Below are 13,050 nucleotides of genomic sequence, written 5' to 3' on the forward strand. Positions count from 1 at the left end.
GATGCAAACCCCCTTCCCTCCGAATTATTATGATTTTAAAATCAAGGGGCTTTCAGGCAAAGCTTTGGGAAATAGGAATAACAGTGCTTTACTTATAATATATATATATATAAAAAAACAAGGTAGGGAAAAAAAGGAACAAAACTGATTTAAACTGACAGAGTAAGATACGACCTGACCCTGTTAGTCAGGGTAGCAGCAGCAGTCTGATAAGGTGGTGGCTGCAGTCCTCCTGAAGTGAACAGATATGGTTCTGTTGAAGTGGTGATCCTGTGTAGAAAGATCTGGTCTTCCTCAGAAGGTCCAGGGGTAGGTATGTAGCTCTTGTCCTCTGGAAAATCCAGTGGGAAAAGGCTGCCTGTGGTCTTCAAAAATCGCAGTTTATATCCAGGATGGGATGCTTGGTTTCTCCCTCTGGGTGGAGCATCTCACAGTGCAGTGATGAGTCGTGAGATAAGGCACTGATGGGCCATTAACAGGACATGGTCTTGAGGGAGGAGGCAGGGAGCACTGCCCCACCTGGTTCTAACAGCTCATGAACATGGTGATAGAACACATGCTTGTGGGCACATCTTACATTGTAACCTAGGACAGAGGTGCAAGGAAGTAATCCTTGCTGGGTGTTTTATTCATTTCCCCAAAGCTGGGACTGTTTTCAGCTGTGGGGAAGGAGAGGCCTTGGCAAAATACTTGCATGGAGCAGCATTTTGGGTGCTGGGTCCCCACGTGTGTGTGTGAGTGGTGAAGGTTGTTCAGGAGGTTCTGGGTGACCCTTACAGCTTGGAAAGTATTGCTTGAATGTGGCTGGTAGTGCTTTTCTTTATGTTCCTTTGTGGCTTTTGCTTGTTCTGTTGTTGTTGTGCAGCATGTATTGAATAGGAAGGAAAAAATATAAAAGGAATGATGATGGTGGTGGTATTCTGTGTCTTGAATTTCTGAATTAAACTCAAAAGAACAAGATCAGAAATAGTTTGAATCAGTTATGTGCAGGACTGGCTGATTCAAGAACTGGGACTGTGGAATTAATAATTTTTCTGCAGGACTCAGGAGAAAAGCTGTCTTTTCCTGGATGTGCTGTGGGTGTACTGGGACAGTCACAAAGTATTCTTGCTTCTTCAGTTTTAAGACATAGTCATACTGTCTTTAATTGAAGTATGTTGGGGTCCCTTCTGTAACAGAAGTATATTTTAAGTTAGAAACAGATCTTTAGGTGTGCCATGGTTTTATTGAAATGGTGAATTAATGTGTCACTGAGAGTTTTGGGAGAAGAACAAGTGAGCAATCCCCATCCAAGTGCTTGCATTCTCCATAGTTAACATTTTTAGCAATTTGTCTCGTCATCCTGCAGAGGGCTCTGCATCCCCGTGGATGCTACAGTGAATTCCAAAGGAATTCCTGTCCTGTGCTATGGTTATCATGGCAGGATGCTGTATGCTCCTGCTTGTCTCGACATGACAAGTACATACAGGGCTGCTCATTGAAGAAGCTACAAAATTAGATGTAAAATGACAAAGAGTGAAATTTGTAAAATATAAATAAACCTCAGTGTTCTGGGAAAGGACATAGGAAAGTTAAATATGGAGTTTATCCAGTGCCAGAATGTCTGTAGTACTATGGAGCTCAAAAATGAAAGGATCTTTAGTTAAAAGTTTTTAGTTCATAAAGGTATCTTTTTATCAGTCTTGGCAATAAATGACAACCTGGATATTGGGTTATGGGTGTGACAACAGTGTGTTTGGCATATTAACAACCACTGTCAAAAACCCCCTACATTCTGTTTTTCATGGTTTTTGAGCTAGAATTTGTTGGCAGGTAGTGCAGGGATGACACTGACATATGTGTTATAAAAGGAATTTGGATAGACATGGGAATAAGGATCTTCCTTAGGTTCTTAAAATGCTCCCATCCTGCTTTTCCTTCCCAAAGCCAGAGCACAAACCAGATGAATGTGCTCCTTGGTGCCTCTGCAGGGTCTGACAGCCCTTCCTTCCTCTGCTCCTTGACTTCCTGTTCATGCTGCGAGGGAGGAGGAGGAAAGGAAAAGGTTATTCTTGTGCTGTCCTCTGAACATCTGCCTTCTCAGAGGGGAGCAGCCTCAGTGCTTTCAGCCTTCAAGGCTCTGGAGATCTTTGCAAACCAAGCACATCAGTGCTTCATTTAGGAAAAACATTCTCCTGGTTTTCAGTTTCCAAGGAAATACTTTAAAACAGGCAGCTTATTCTTATCTTTCTGGCCTTAAGACACTTATTTTCTTTTAACATTTTGTTGCACATTAGGTTATATTCCTTGGAGTACAGGACATTTTGGCCTCTCAGACACAGGACCATAGGATCAGGCTCAGCCTGCAGTGATTTATTGTCACAGTGTATGTTGGTCTTAAGTAGTAATTTCATTAATGAATCCTCACTTATTAAACCAAATACTGGCCTGGGAAAAGCAGATATTAAAAAATGTTGACCCATAAAAGGTAGTTGCATTGGATGGATAAGTTACATGTGCAAATAAGTTTATTTTTGATACACAAATGCAGGGTTTATCCTGAACCTCCACATGCAAGATTCAATCTAAATAGGATTTTTAAAATAATAGTTAACATTATTGGACTTTTGGCATCCCATGATTACAACAAAAAGACTTTTTTGTTATGCGTGCTCTTGTTATATACCACAATCCCCTCTGTGTCTTTCTCCGGTTTTCAAATTGTCTTTACTCTGTGTTGTCCTAGAAAACCAAGTCTGAGTGAAAATACCAACATAACCCAAACATGACTTGGAAGTCAGTTTTCCTTATAGAATTCTAATTATAAAACACAAATGTATTAATACTCTGCACCACCCAGTGTCTGCCTTTTAAAATTCTTACCTAAAACCATTAGAGTTGCTTATACTGCAAGGGATTGGGAGATAAAAGGGTTTTTTCTCTAATATCATATATATATATATATATATATATATATATGCATACATTCAATGCATACTCAATTAAAAAATAAACCCCCACACATACATTCAATTCCCAGTGTTCTGAGGAAGTAAAAGTAACTCTGTCCCTTGCAGGTTGGAATCCTCTGTGTCAGGGTATCCTACCTATGGATTAGGCATATTTAGGCTTTCCAGAGGAGGCCGCAGAGATGCTCTGAGGGCTGGAGCCCCTCTGCTCTGGAGCCAGGCTGGGAGAGCTGGGGGTGCTCCCCTGGAGAAGAGAACACTCCAGGGAGTCCTCAGAGCCCCTTCAATGCCTAAAGGGGCTCCAGGAGAGCTGGAGGAAGACTTTGGACAAGGGCCTGGAATAACAGGACAAGGGGGAACGGCCTTAAGATGAAGGAGTGCAGGTTTAGATGGGATATTAGGAAGAAATCTTTCCCTGTGAGGGTGGTGAGGCCCTGGCACAGGTTGCTCAGAGAAGCTGTGGCTGCTCCATCCCTGGAAATGCTCAATAGCATCCAGAGGGATTCTGCTCCTGCTCTCAGTGATGCTGATGTCAGCAACTTGGGTGCTGCTCCTAAAAGAGCTGAGTCTTCCTCCTCCTTTTTGCTCAGGCAATATCAGTGATGAGAGATGGGTTGGGATCTGTGGAAAACAGGGAGTAAAAGATGATTTGGCACTGTTTGCTACAAATGGGCAAATTCAGGCATAGACACAGCAGATTGTAACCTTCAGTGGCACAGTAAATCTTTCTAGTGTACAGCAAGCCACAAGTGCTTAGTTTTAAAAGCATCTATTTCTTGAATGCTGGAGAAGAGCCTAAACTGTGTAGCAAATGAAAATAAATTCTGGAAATTGGAAAATAAAATAGGCAGAATGGGAACACGACTGAGGATACAGAGCTCCTTTGCCACAAGAGGTTAAATGGTTTTTATATGTTCTATAAATTCTGAGGCGAAAGGGTTAAATAAAAATTAAAGAATGTATAAGATAAAGTTTCACTTTATTTGAGATGAGTCATTCCTGGGGTTTATATTAATTTTCTTTGATCTTGTTGAAGGAATCTAATTCAGTGTTTGTTACTTTGTATTACAGGCTTTTTTTGTTTTTCTTTTAAGACATATCACTGACTTACTTATGCATGTTTCATATCACAGTATTTTTTTTGTGATACATTTTCACATCATTCCATACTTTATGTAGTGTCTTGAAACAACAGAGGAGCCTGTGATGCAGCCTGAAGATGGTGACAGTGACAGGAAGATGCAGAACAGTCAGTTTTGTGAGAGGGTCAACCAGGTACGATCTGCTCGGAGTACATTATGTTACAGTGCTCCCCTCTCTGCATGCCTTTAAAATGTCTTTATTTTCTTAAAGTCTTTTCCAAACAAAATACACCTTTCTTGGTATCTGATTTTGCTTTCAACTAATTGTTATCCTAAAGAGCTTCTGAAATCTTTTTCCTGTATTTTTCTGTTGGTTTTGCATTCAAGATTGCTTCCATTGTGGACCTTGTTTCCTGTTGTTTGAGTACTCAGTCACCCTGGATGGGGATGATAGAGAGTCCCTTGAAACTGTGTTTCTTTACATCCACACAGTTTGATTTCCTGCCTCCATTGCAGTCAGGCCTGGAGTACAAATTGTATGAGATTCACTTGCTGTGATTGAGGAAAAAAATCCTGCAGATCCTTCTTTAGGGTTGAAATGCTTGATATGCGGGTAAATTGTAAACTGCATTTTCATACAAACATGAATCTGCTGTCCTCTCAATCTAATCGATGTAAGATAAAACATCATGGAATCATAAAATAATTCAGGTTCCAAATTGGTTTGTAATGTTGCAGAATGATGTTATTCTGCTCTATGAAATCTGTCGTTTCTGTGTTTCTCTGTTTACCAGGTGTGCCTTCAAGTCTCTTTGGACTTTCCCTGTGAGGTGGATAAACAGGTAAATGATGTGTTGTAAAGATTCTTTTGGCTCTTGTTGCTGATGGGAACTGTACACAAATGGGCCCAGACTGAATTCTCATGTGATTGATACAGATTTTGATTGTTTTATTGGGGTTTGAATGACTGTAGAGATCCCAGGTAGAAATTCCCTAGGACACATCCATGATGTTTTATACAGAAAGTTGCAGGTTGTAAATGCTTCCAAGTTTGTCCTGTCCCAGCCATCAGGGCTTGAATCTGAAGATCCCAGGACAGAATCTGTACTGTAAATACAGATGATTCAAAGCTGAGCTAACAAAATTGTTAGCTGCAGTCTGCAGGCAACATTCCAGAAGTTTCATACATCTTGTTAGCTAAGGACCTTCAGGGATATCTTCTCGCTCCTTACTAAACAACTGATCACTATGAATTAATCATATGAAATAGATGTTAATTAGTTTTTCTATTAATAAATAGTCAGCAAAATGTCTGTGGATGCTTCTTAATGCAGATAAAGAGCATCAGGAATTACAGAACCTGATTACAGAAAGATTACAGCCCTGCTGAATTCAACAGAACATTACATACCTGTGTAATAAGACAGTGTTTGCAATTTTTTAACAGATAACTCCATCAGGCTATTCAGAGAGTTTCTGCAAAGACAGACATTATAGGAGTCCAATTAAGCCTCAGTTTGAGCATGATACAACTGGCAAACACTTGGGCAGAACAGGAATGAGTGAACATGAAACAGAAGAGAACTTGCTCACATCTCTTCTAAGAGAAAATAGAACATCTGTGCTGGAATCTACGTAAGTATGAGGGATATGCACTGCTTTTGACAGTATTTCTATTTGAGAAGAGAATAAAGTAATTTTGCTAAAGTGAATTTAGATAATGGCACTGTCTAATTTACCTGAGAGATTGGCAAGGTACCTTCAGAGCCATTTTAGTCTATCATGCAATTAAGTAATTAGGAAACATACTATCAGTAGAAACTCTTAAGAAAAACCCATTGCAAGAAAGAAACTCTCCAAAGTTACTGATCCATGGAGCTTTACTGCAGGGACTGATTGTTTCCAGGATGGGGTCTAACAGAGTTAAAGGGCTTAGTTGATAGTAGCTGGTATTTTTCTTTAAAAAACCAGAATATCTGAGAGTACAGGCCAGTGAAAGATGGTGTGGTGGAAGGGACAACATTTTACTGCTGTAAAAACAGTATGTAAAAGGATCTAAGGATGGAGGAATTGGAGTTACAGTGACTTTTTAGAGGGATCATTTTGAATGGATGGTGCTGTACACTGAATGCCCTTCACTATTCCACCTGGACTGCCTGGGCAGGGGTTTGCTGCCTCTCAGTTTAGGGAGTTGGGGCCAATGTCCTGCACTTGACTAATGGGTTCATGCAGTGCAACCGCATGTAGGACTGCCTGAACTATGTTCTAAGTTCTTGGGTCACTTTTCATGCAGGAGAAAACTCTTGGGGACCTAAATCTGTACAAGCCCTACTGGCACCAGTGGATTCAAGTGTGGGTGGTGGGTGGGTGGATTGGGGTGTGTGTGTTACACTGTGATTTGATCAATTCCCAGCTGAAATGCTCATTTCCTTAGGAACTGGACAATGCCAAGCAAGAAAAACCTGTATGGGAAAACCACACACCCTGACTGATTTCCCCCAGTTTCATGCTTACACGACTTAATCTCCTGGTTGAGAACTGAGTTAGAGCTTTGGTGTAGATAATTCTCATGTTCCTTTCCTTATTCTATAGTTTCTTTTCCTTCTCTAGTTCCTTTTGTGGTCACTGTACTGATTATGTACAGAATTATGTGACTTTTCCAGTGCCTGTCAGCACTGGGAGCAGAATACCCGTGGAGTTACACAAGTCAAACCCTGGTTTCTGTGTTCACCATGCTGCACTTGGCTTCATTCAGGCAATTCTGTGTTTTCACATTACTATTTAAAACTCTCCCAACAGGCATAAATGGTCTGAGTTGTCAGAGGAGTAGTTAGTGGTGAATGAGGAGATACAACTCCCTTAGAAATAAAGAGAGAGCATTGTTTATTTGTTATCTTTACTTAAAAGTTGGCTAATGAGTAATTCTAGCACCATCATCTTTACCACTCTAGTGTGTGATTTTTCCTGTGTTCAAGTATAAATGACCAGGCTGATGGGTGATGAGCTTGTGCTTTGCATAACTGAATTCTCACTAATATCATTAGATGCCAGAGGAAGCTATAAAAAGCCTAGTTAGCTTCTACCATTTCAAATGCTAAACTATACAAATGCAGTTGTTTAAAACTCTGGTTTATATGTTTAATGGCACAAACAGCTCTCTATTAGATACATGAAATTGTCTGTAGAATTTCAGAGCTTGCTTGTGCTTTAAATGCCTCTTATTTGGCTTCAGTTTCTCTTAAAGCATTGCTTTCCAAACTGCTGTCCATGAGCTGCTAGTTATCCACAGGGCAGTTTGTGGTCTCTAACGAGCTGGTTTTGCAGGCTTTTTGGCTGTTTTCTCATTTTTCATCTTCCCTGTTCCATTAGAAATACATGGGGTGATAGATGTTCACAAGAACTCAACATCAGGGCCAGGAGTGGCACTTAGATGGTCCTTGTGGCTCCCTTCCAACTTGGGATAATCTATGATAATATGGTCTAGTCTGGTGTGGTTTTGGTATAAATTAACTTTTAAGATAGAGAGTAAACTTTTTTGAGAATCCATTCATATTTCTTATATTTCTGTGTTAAATAGGAGAAAAGCCATGATGAGGCAATTTATGGTATCGTTCATGTTGAAAAAAGGTTCCAAAAACTCAGTTAGTGAATAATTCATTAGTGAGTAAAATGGAACCTTCTGGGAATTTCAGATATGTCACAACACAGCAGAAGGGTTTATTGGAAGGTATTTTTGTTTGCTTAAATAAAAATCTAAATTCATGCCTTTTCTCTCCTCTTTCCTGAGTGCAGCAGACAAGAACAAATGAAAATTGTAAATGAACTGTTAGATCATCTGAACACGACAGAGGAAGAATGTTCAAGCGAAGATATAGAGAAAAAGGATGAAAAAGATCTTAGGCAAATGATTATTCAACTAAGAACTGAACTCAAACATTTCAAGCAGGTCACTAAATTCTTAAAGCATCGAGTAGAATTGAAATCAACTTTTGATGGGGAAGAGAAGCTTTATCCAGATGCAGTGCCACAGATTAAAAAGGAGATTCAGCTGTTGAAAGTGGAATTGAAAGATGCAGCTACACAAACAATGACTTTAGAGAGTAATGTCATGAGAGTCAAACATGAAGGCAAAAAAGGAGCCTCAGAAGAAAAGCCAAAATATTCAAAATTAAATGCAGAAGCAGAACATCAGCAAGAAAATGTGTATAAGAAGAGTGAAGAGCATGAAAGACTTTCTTTTACTAGAACAAATGAAGTAAGTTTACTCTCTTTTTTGAACTTAGGGAATAGATGTATAAAAGGGAAAAATATGTTTAATTTCTAATACTATATCTTGCTTTTGTATGATTTTTCATATTAGGAAAAGAGATGTAAGCCAAATATATTTTAGATAATTGTTCTTAATGTTCAGAGTGCTTCATCTCCAACGTGATTTAGAACGTTAATTTATTGAATTTCAATCCTCCCTGGGACCATGTACTCGTAAATATTACAGCTTTTGGAAAGAAGGAGAGTCTGTGTTTCTTGTTCATAATGTACAGAACCAGAGCATTCGGAACTGATGAAGTCTAAATGGCAAAAGCGTTCTAGAAAATTCCAGATTTGCATCGTGTCTGGGAGCAGGCTGTGGAGGGGTCAGTGGGAAACTTCCACGAACTCAAATCTTAATTTTAGGCTTTTATTAACATCCTGTCATTGTGTCTTGCTTTCTGAGAAGTGTGGCCAGGAGTGCCCTGTGAAAAGGGGGCAGTTTGTTGTGTTTGTTTGGGACCTGAGTGCACAGAGTCTGTTCTGGGAGTGCAGACAGGGTGTGCTTGTGCCAGATGAGTTTTGAAGCCTTCTGTCTGCAGGCAGTCTGTGATCCCAAACAAAGAGGTGGGAAACCAGTGTCTGCTAAAGAGTTCCTGCGTATTGTTTCAGCAACAGTGACAGAAGTGAAGTTGAAAACTCTTTGAAGATCTTGGCTCCTGTGGAGGGGACAAAGGGGGGAGTATTGCTTTTGATTTTGTGCGCTGCTAATAGGGAGTGTTGTAGCACCTTCTGCAAAGAGTGGTTTCCATAACTTTAGTGATCCGGAGATTTCTGAGAGGTAGCAATTAGGAGCAGTTCATTTTTATTCTGGCTTGTTCCTCTTGGATTCGTTTTTCTGAAGAAAGTGGCTTGTAAATGAAGGGATGTTGATAAAGTTTAGTTCTGGGCACGAAGTGACAGGACAAGGGGGAATGGCCTTAAGATGAAGGAGGGCAAGGTACTGGGATATTAAGAAAGATGGAATATTAAGAAAAAATTCTTCCCTGTGAGGGCAGTGAGGCCTTGGCACAGGGTGCCCAGAGAAGCTGTGGCTGCCCCTGGATCCCTGCAGGTGTCCAAGGCCAGGTTGGACGGGGCTTGGAGCAGCCTGGGATAGTGGAAAGTGTCCCTGCCCATGGCAGAGGGTGGAACGAGGTGAGCTTGAAGGTCCCTTCCAACCCAAACCACTCTGTGATTTTCTGATTCTTTGTGCAATTTTCTTTTTATTTCTCAAGTTCCTGTTTTCCCTGAGTTTCAGTTTACTGTTCTGAGTCACGATTTTCCAGATTCCTCTCTGGTTTAATCAGTGGCAACCTCAATGCAGCCCTTGAATCAGTTGCTTTAAAAGCTTTCTTGTTTGGACTAATGCACTGTATCTTTAGCTTTGGAATGGCTTTTATAAATAATTTGATGTAGCCAGCTGAAGTGGCCTTTGGGTAATCTGGGTGACAAATGTGTCTGTGCCACAGCCCTGAGACAGCTGGAAATGGTTCCATGTTTATTAATGCAGTTTAGTTAGCTGGAAGTTCTGGATTTATTTTGCAGCCTGTGAAGGATACTGTACTCATATATGTACAAAAGGAATTGAGGATGGCATTAGGAAAATGGAACTTGCTTTTTATGATTTTAAATTGTGTAAAGACTATAATTGCTGAGAAGTGAATGTGGAAAGGCATTTCAGAATACATTGGGTGGTGAAAGAAATTAGGGGACTTAACAGCACTGGTGGAGCAAATGAACAACAAAATTATAAACTAAATCTATCTGAACATGCCATTATTGGTTTTTATTATCATTACACACAATTCTGTAACTCTCATCAACACATGGCATGCTTTTTATCTTTTTGGGGACAGCACTGTTTTATGGTGTGTGGTTTAAACAAGGAACATTTGTTTTGTGCAGAGTCTTCCAAAGGTGAGAGGCTAAAATGTAGTGACTTAAGAAAGGTAACTTCCCCCAACTCCAGTGAGGGAATGTCTGTTACAGCAGGAAATGGGAATCCTCCAGAAGCAATTTATGGAGTGGATCTGTGAAGAAACTGGTTTTGTTCATAAAGAATTTCTCTGTGTCAGAATAAATGTCCTCTGTGGCTGATGCAAAGTTATGCTGGTTTTCTCAAAGCTATGGAAGTAGGGCCTGTTGGGTGGAGACTAAAGGGAGAAAGGAAAGTAAACTTAGGAGCTGTTGAAAAATGAGGAGGATCCTCAACTTTAAAAAAAAAAAAAAGTGTTTTAAGGGAAACAGTTTCTGGGCTGGCAGACATTTATGATATAAATGACAGTGGGAAGTAGCTGTTAGAGAGGTCAGTGTGGGTGAGGAACTGTTTTCCTAAGGCATCCACAAATCCAGAGCTAATTAATACTCCTGGTGGTTAAAAGCCTTTGGTAGTCACTGCTGGATTTGCTGTCCTGCTTCAGGAGCTGGAAGGTTGTGGATGCATGAACAGCTGGGACTTACAGAAAATTATACCAGTGGAATGGTTTTTTGCCTCTCTGAATATTTATTTCTCATGTAGCAAAGGGTATTGCAATTTCATTTTCAAAACTAACATGACAGTTGACTGATTTAACAGGAAAATTTTTATTTTTCCTACGCTTGACTGTTACACACGAGCCACTAACTCCCCATTTTCTTCCATGCCTTTTTCAGGCTGACTCTGCTTCCTTACCCAAGAAGTCACGTCTGCCTGTGCTCTTAAGATCCCACAGACCATTTGGAAATGTGCCTTTGAGCTCCTGGGTGCAGAAATCAGCTGCAGAACCACAGCATTGTTCCAGGGCACCTGATGAAGGTCTGAGAGCCTGTGAAGTACAAACCAAACCATTTCAGGCACAACCTGATGGAGAGTTACTGAATGAGTCTGGAGCTGAAAACCTTCCAGAGGAGCCTGCACAGGGAAACATATCAGGGAGAGGTAAATAAAGAGCAAATCTGGTTACTTGTGGTACTGCCTGGAAGAGTGGCAGCAGAAAGTAAACCCAGATCATCTTTATAGAGCTGCAATGCTGCTTAATCTTTATGAGTTTTCTTGAGTAGACAAATACGTGTAGATCTTACAAAAACACCTTTTTTATTCCTGTTTGCTACTAAGATATAAACCAGTTTTTTGTGGAAAAAACCTGCTGTGTACATGTGGCATAAAGTCTGTAATAAATGGCAGATCACAGGGTGCTTGCATGTGCACACATATATCAATGTTTAGGTAAATGAACAATTTCCTTAATAAGATGCCAAGTTTAATGAAAAGTGTCTGTAATGGAGACGAGAGTATAAAAATCCTGGTTTTGTTTATGCCAGATAATTAAACTTTTCCAATATTTCACTGATCAGTCAAGTCATCCATATCTGTTCCCACTGTGGCTGGGTTAATTTGAACTCAGTTGTTGACAAAATATTGGGATCAGCTAAGTATGACAAATTGTAAAACAGAGAGCAATGGGTATTAGATAAAGATTTGGGGTGGTAAAAAAATAAAAATGCACTTAGCAGTTTCATTAAAAACTGATAGAGGTGTGAAGGATAGGTGAGGGAGAGTAAATATAAAAATAAGACTCAGTCAAGTGGCAGGTGAGCCACTGTCAGACCCAGAGGTTGCAGAGACTGTTGTTAATAATAACATTGTTGTGGTAAGACACAGATATGGTACAATTTGTTGTAAATACTCAAGGTGATGGGACTGGGGCAATTAATTCCAGTAGGTGAAAAACCCATGGAGAATCCTGAGAAGGACAGTATTTCTGAATTTGATCCTGGAAGGAATCAGAAGCTGCAGTCCTGTGATGTCTTTTCCACTCTGATTTTTTTCCCTTGGATAACAGGTGTGCTGCACACTTGATGATTCTGAGACTTGCTGCAGTGATTGCAGGAGGTTGGTTTATCATCAGTGCTCAGATTGGAGAAACTTTTAAGCCTTTCTCTAAGCTTAACAGAGAACATTTAAAAATGCACTAGAGATTGATATACTGTTACATTACAAAGGGGACCTACAAATGTTTATCTTCATTTGTTTGTAGGAGCCTTTGCAATTAATTCTTAGTAGTTACCCATATAATTAGTTCAAGTATTTAAAGATACATTATCAAGAAAGATTTTCCTGTTCCAAATTGTCAGAGAACCAGGTTTGTATTTGTAAGGTGAGGGTTTTTTTTTTGCTTTTTCAATTTTATTTATTGGTTTGGTTGGTTGGGTTTAGTTTGGTTTTGTTTTTTAACTATCATCACTTACTTTTTTTCAGTCTCTTACTGATTTCTGTTTTACCTTTCCCCACTGTTCTCCAGTTGACTCATTGCTCAAACTGGATAATATTGAGACCCAGGTGGAGTTGCAAGGTGTTGATCCAGGTACAGGGACCAAGAATAAACATGTAAAGGACAAAAATCAGCAAAACTATCAAGGTGGAGCATTTATATCGTACATAATTAAAAAAAAAAAGGAAATTAAAAAACTTTAGTTTCTTCTCAGTTGTGCAAAATTGTAAATTGCTTCAGGTAATCATCTCCTTTGCTGTTATTTGTGGGTTTTAAAACTGGTTATCTTAGCTGCTATGGATTAATTGCTCCAAGAATCCAAGTTGGTCTTTCAGGGTTGTGCTTTCAGAAGGGCTGCAGGGATTTATGAGTCTGGCTTCCTGTAAAAATAATGAGTTGTATGCCTGACTCTGATCTCTGTTGCTAATGTCCTCACTTCTGAACTCCTCTCTGAATTAAACGTTTGTTACTGCTTCTGCA

General features: G+C 39.8%; 1 protein-coding gene across 1 annotated transcript in view; it reads left to right on the plus strand.

Annotated features, from left to right (window-relative positions):
- The window catches only part of LOC103623298 (CDK5 regulatory subunit-associated protein 2), a 72,270-nt gene that overhangs the window by 31,430 nt on the left and 27,790 nt on the right, over positions 1–13,050 (plus strand). The window contains 6 exon segments of the mRNA XM_017745622.1: positions 4,128–4,223; positions 4,825–4,872; positions 5,478–5,665; positions 7,823–8,285; positions 10,973–11,237; positions 12,601–12,717. Coding sequence (XP_017601111.1) covers positions 4,128–4,223; positions 4,825–4,872; positions 5,478–5,665; positions 7,823–8,285; positions 10,973–11,237; positions 12,601–12,717 — 1,177 coding nt within the window.

Source organism: Corvus brachyrhynchos, unplaced genomic scaffold, assembly GCF_000691975.1.
Source record: "Corvus brachyrhynchos isolate BGI_N302 unplaced genomic scaffold, ASM69197v1 scaffold59, whole genome shotgun sequence".
Lineage (NCBI taxonomy): Eukaryota > Metazoa > Chordata > Aves > Passeriformes > Corvidae > Corvus > Corvus brachyrhynchos.